Here is a 5,000-nt window from a genome sequence, read left to right on the forward strand (position 1 = left end):
ATATTTCAGTGGTTTTTGTATGTGAACCCTGAAACGCGTGCTTTTTGACAGGAATCAAGTTATATTTATAATTACCGTGCAAAATCTTACCCAAAAAGTGGCAAATGGCTTAACCTTTAGCTTGTGTCGCACCGAAATGAGACGATTTTGAGTATTGGCATCTTTGTAAGATTACCATTTAGCTCCTTTACGTCAAAATTTCGTGAATCTATTTTTTGTCCTCCTCCTAAAGTATGATTGTGTATTTGGAAAGGGCAAATACGCGAAAGAAGACTGCTGTCTTCTCTATGGCTTCATCAGCACGACATTGACAAAACTGAATTCGGTGTTAAAAATGGCAGTGTTTGGTTAATACTGCGTAGACTACCACGTTAATTCGGAATTGTCTACATCGTTCGACATTATTAACGGTAGAATGTGTTCGCTGCAAGCTCAGAGAAGACGGCTTTTATGTGTTTGTCAGCGCGTGATCTACTGAAATACCGATCTACTGAGGCCCTCGAAGTGCAGGAAAACGTGCTTTCAGTACCAACTCAACAGGAACATCGGAATTTTTTTTCTTTCGAATGTTTTGATTGTTTCCCTTTCATTTGAGAAACATTACACTTTATTGATTCTGTGGGTAGGCTGTGTGAGTTGTATCATCAGAAAGTTATTTTTGTCTCTCAAATCTGTGTTCACTGGCTTCCACACTTTTCGAAGCCGGCTTCTTTCGCGATCATTACAAAACGACGTACATGTAAATCCCATGTTAGGGAAAAAAAGCTGTTGATCATGCTAAAATGATCAAGTTTGGTTTTCTCTCCCTCTAATGATAGTGAAGATTTTAGTGTATAAAATATCAAATCATCAGTATTTCTCAGCTTGTGATCTTTATTTATTTATACAACTCGTCATTTGGACTGATTTCAATTGTTTTTGTTGTTCAAAGAAAAATGCAAAAGGTCTGGATCTCATGCACTGGGTAACAACACAACTGAATATTGCCGAAAAAGAATATTTCGGCCTACTCTGGAAAGACAAAACGGGGGAAAAGGTTTGTGATTGTTTATATCAACCTAGCCTAACGTTGAGGGTATTATTGATTAAGACCCAAACCTATGAATAATACTTAATTGTTATCTCAGTGTTTTGTCTAGTATATTACAATAAATCTGCTTTATTGCCTGCTAAAAGAACTTTCTGGCTGGCTGTTGTCTTTTGGAAATACATTTTGCCATTGCGTGACTAATAATTCAAAGCGTCAAAGTGCACGCAATTTTTGGTTCCTAACGGGTCGTGGACGCTTATGTGTGTGTATTTTCTTTCATCCTATAGTACTGGCTGGACCCACAGAAGAAAATCACCTCGCAACTGAATGGTAAATAATAAGTATGACAATATTAATCTTTATGGCATCCACTTTGGAGTTAGTTTCCCATGACTAAGTCACTTCCACACCCCTGTAAGTGTATTGTCATGCTAACGAGGGTGGTTTATCTTCAAGTCAAATTTTTGCGGAATGTTCGTTGTGTAGAATAATACAAAGTGTCAGTGTATTTATTGGTATCTCAGAATCAGACAGTAAGCAGAACTTGGGGCAAAATTGTCTCCAAAGTTTTTACATAAAAAAACAACAAGAAAACAGGCGATTTAGATCCTACAAATTAGCTCCTGAGAGATTTTCTCTGGATACATAGCATAATTTGTTTTCAGCTATTGTTTATTGGGATGTAATTTGTGTGGGCGAGAAACCAATTAAAGCCAGTAATGCTCATTCTTGAAAAAGTTGAAAGTTGCCGTCTTTTTATGAATTTGCTGGTGATCTAATTTTGGTTTACGTAAACAAAAGCAATATTTATTATATGCAAGTAGAAGCCAGTAATCCTCAGTGAGTTAGAAGTGGCAAAAGAGTGTGTGAAAGTTTGAACGAAACATGCGAAAGAGTGTGGTGTAAGATTTGAAAAGTACTAAGCATAACTGCTATGCACCAGGTCAAGGGTTTCATTGAATAATAAAAACATAGCCCTTTATTAAAAAATTATCAGAACATGTATTCAGTAACCACCAATAAACATTTAGCCAAGAAATTTTGCAGAGAAGAGTAAACATTGGGGCTGTTGGTTACACTGTGCAAGATCATCTTAACTTTTGAGTTTATATGTATATAAATATAAGTAAAACTCTTGAATTTTACTTTCAAATGAAAGCTAATGAGTGCTTTTGTGTAGTTTTGATAAATTATAAGTGTAAAATGCTCCTAACATTTGAGTCGGGATTTGAAGGCAAATCTTTTGAAATCATATAAATGAAAACCATGTTATTAAGTGTTTTTTGCACTACCACACACATGCCAGTTTGCTAAAACATCCTTAACTGAAAACATATTATTTTGTACTTCCTTTCATTGCTAAAATCAGGTGATCATAGGTTGCATGGTCAATTATTGTAATTGTAGATTCTCTTGACTTTCCAGATAAGGTCAAATTTGGATTGATTGGCAAACTTTGTCCATGAACTTGAAAATCACATATTGTTTGAGATGAGAAGGGCATAAAGTTATTGATGTTGTGGTGTGATCCATAGGGGAGAGGGGCGGGGGGTGCAGTAACTGACATTATGAATAGTACCCCAGTCCACTGGAAGGAAATGATGTACTAAACACAAACTGAAGACTAAATTGAAACGGCTTTTTATTAAACAAAAAATAAAATACAAACATTTTAGTACTAAATTTAAGCATAAACTGCCTGTTTTAGGTATAAAAGTGAATACAGTAGGTCCAGACGGTTTGGCTGAACAGTCAAGTGTGTTGTTGTTTCAAATCATTAATGATAAAACCAAAAGCAAACAGTTATTGAAACAATGCTGTTCTTTTAGTGATCATGTCCCTTTATTAATAAAGGAAATTGGCATTAGAGCACTTGGCGGGTGTTTTTGTCATTCATTCTTCTGTGTAAAATTTCACACCCATGGTTTTCATCTAGGCAAGTTTGCTTTGGAAATATGATTATTGATCAAATGCCATGATAAGTTAGTTTGTTCACTAATGCCTAAAAAACCCAGATGTACAGTGTACATTCAATTGCCTTGTGGCTTTTTCACTCTCAGTGGGGTCTTAGGAAGTTGTTGACTGCATTTTATTTGGTGTTAAAGTGTGATGCATCAATATACTGTAGTTGATTGGTTTTAGTTGTGAGACACCCTTTTGTTTTGTATTTTTAATTTTAACATGCCCAGCTTTAGAAAATTGAATGTTATCTATTGTTATGCTGAAGTTCCACAAGTCCAATGCAGAAAAAGCCTTTTTGTTAAGAGGCTCAAGCAGGTTTCATTCCACAGGGCTGCAGTTCCCTTAATTTTGCTTATGAGTTGATATTCCTCTGTGGCCATTTTACATCATTACTGGTCCAAATTTGACAAAATAGCAAAACAAATTTAAAAAAGGAGCCTCTGGCACTTCATTTAGTTTAACAGTTCTTGGATAAAACCAATTTTGGAGCTGTTTCTTTAACCCTTTCACTCCCAATAGTGCCACTTATATATTTTACTCTGTCAAACGCCAGACGATTTTACTCGTCAATGGAGAATCCCACGGGGCTGAAAGGGTTAACCCTTTAAGCGCCAAGGGGGTCCCTCATTAATCATTTTGGCGTTAGAGTAAAATCTATAATTGTCCGTTGGGAGTTAAGTGTTGATAATTTATTGGTGATAGTAATCAGGATGTTTAATATTGTACATGTACATGTCGAACTTGTTTCCTAAGGTCATGCTGTGATAGAAGTTCTTTTAAGTCATCTTTTTCCAGTTTTTAAATTTGTAACTGACTTCATAATCACAGTTTTTAGCTCTTTTCTGCACTGAATGAATATGGGACAGTTTTGATATTGATTTTGCCACAATTCTCAATATTATCAGTGACAATATTATACATACTTTATAAGGAAATTCATTGGCGAGGAAGTTCGTTAAGAAACCGGAAAGCTTGCAATGTATTTGATATGAGTTCCTCAAGAATGAGATTTAGCAGTAGATCTAGTTAGAAACTAACTGCAATGGATTTTTTTTATATACACACACCCACACATGCAAGTTTTTCCTCATGTTGTAAGGTTTTGAAAACTTCATGCCAGAATTATGACATCAGCTGAAATACCTGATATTAAATTTATTAACATAACTGTTATGATATCACTCCCACCACTTGTTTAAATTTCAATATTGGATTGAATTTGTTTGCTAGCTTGTTCATGTGTCATTGCACGCGCACTTTGAAGAGCACTTATTGTGGTTTGTTTCCTAACATCATCAAGGATACATGTACGTCAGAAGCAGTGGGGTTTTTGATGTGTGACGTACTTGAATGTATTTGTGTGATAATTGGAATTTTTTTCATTGATATTCCTATTGTCTTCCAGTTTGTTAAAAGTATCTATTAATAGTGATGTGTTACATTTGAAGCGGCCAAAAACACTTACTGTAAATGACAAGCGTAATGAAAATCCATAATTTAATGCGCCGGCAAGCAGTTGTAAACACGCAATTGCCAGACATCTGTGAATGGCCTTTCAACTGTCTTGCAGCTTTTAACTATATGAACCTAAAGCATGGGGGAGAATGATTTTGTCGACATTTGCTTAACAAATAAGATCATTTGAGATATACAGGAATGAAAATGCACATTGCGTTGTTTCAGCACGAATATGCAAAAATTTAATGCGACAAGCCAACTTAATTTTACTTTCTGCATGAAAATGGCCAAATTAATCAGTCACTTTTAAATCATTGAACTCTCCAACTGAACCCCCAAACAATCCCGAAAAATCTTCTTAATACTGCCTGAAACTGAATGAACCAGTTCCTTGTGAGACAAATTTAACTTCAGGAGGGAGGTGATGAAAGGTCACAGAACCACAGATGGTCAACATCACGCAAACCGAGATTTCAAAAACTGAAGCGACAGCAAACATTTCATGGATTAGTGTTCAGAATATCTTCCTGCTCCAATCAAGTGCAAGACA

At 35.6% G+C, this 5,000-nt stretch overlaps 1 protein-coding gene across 4 annotated transcripts in view; it reads left to right on the top strand.

The window, feature by feature from the left end:
* The window catches only part of LOC138045452 (band 4.1-like protein 1), a 25,569-nt gene that overhangs the window by 306 nt on the left and 20,263 nt on the right, over nucleotides 1–5,000 (top strand). For all 4 annotated transcript variants that reach the window (XM_068891960.1, XM_068891961.1, XM_068891962.1 and 1 more), the window contains exons 2-3: nucleotides 932–1,036; nucleotides 1,318–1,360. In XM_068891960.1, coding sequence (XP_068748061.1) covers nucleotides 932–1,036; nucleotides 1,318–1,360 — 148 coding nt within the window. The remainder of the gene's footprint in view (nucleotides 1–931; nucleotides 1,037–1,317; nucleotides 1,361–5,000) is intronic.

This window comes from Montipora capricornis, chromosome 4 (assembly GCF_036669925.1).
Source record: "Montipora capricornis isolate CH-2021 chromosome 4, ASM3666992v2, whole genome shotgun sequence".
NCBI classification, from domain to species: Eukaryota; Metazoa; Cnidaria; class Anthozoa; order Scleractinia; family Acroporidae; genus Montipora; species Montipora capricornis.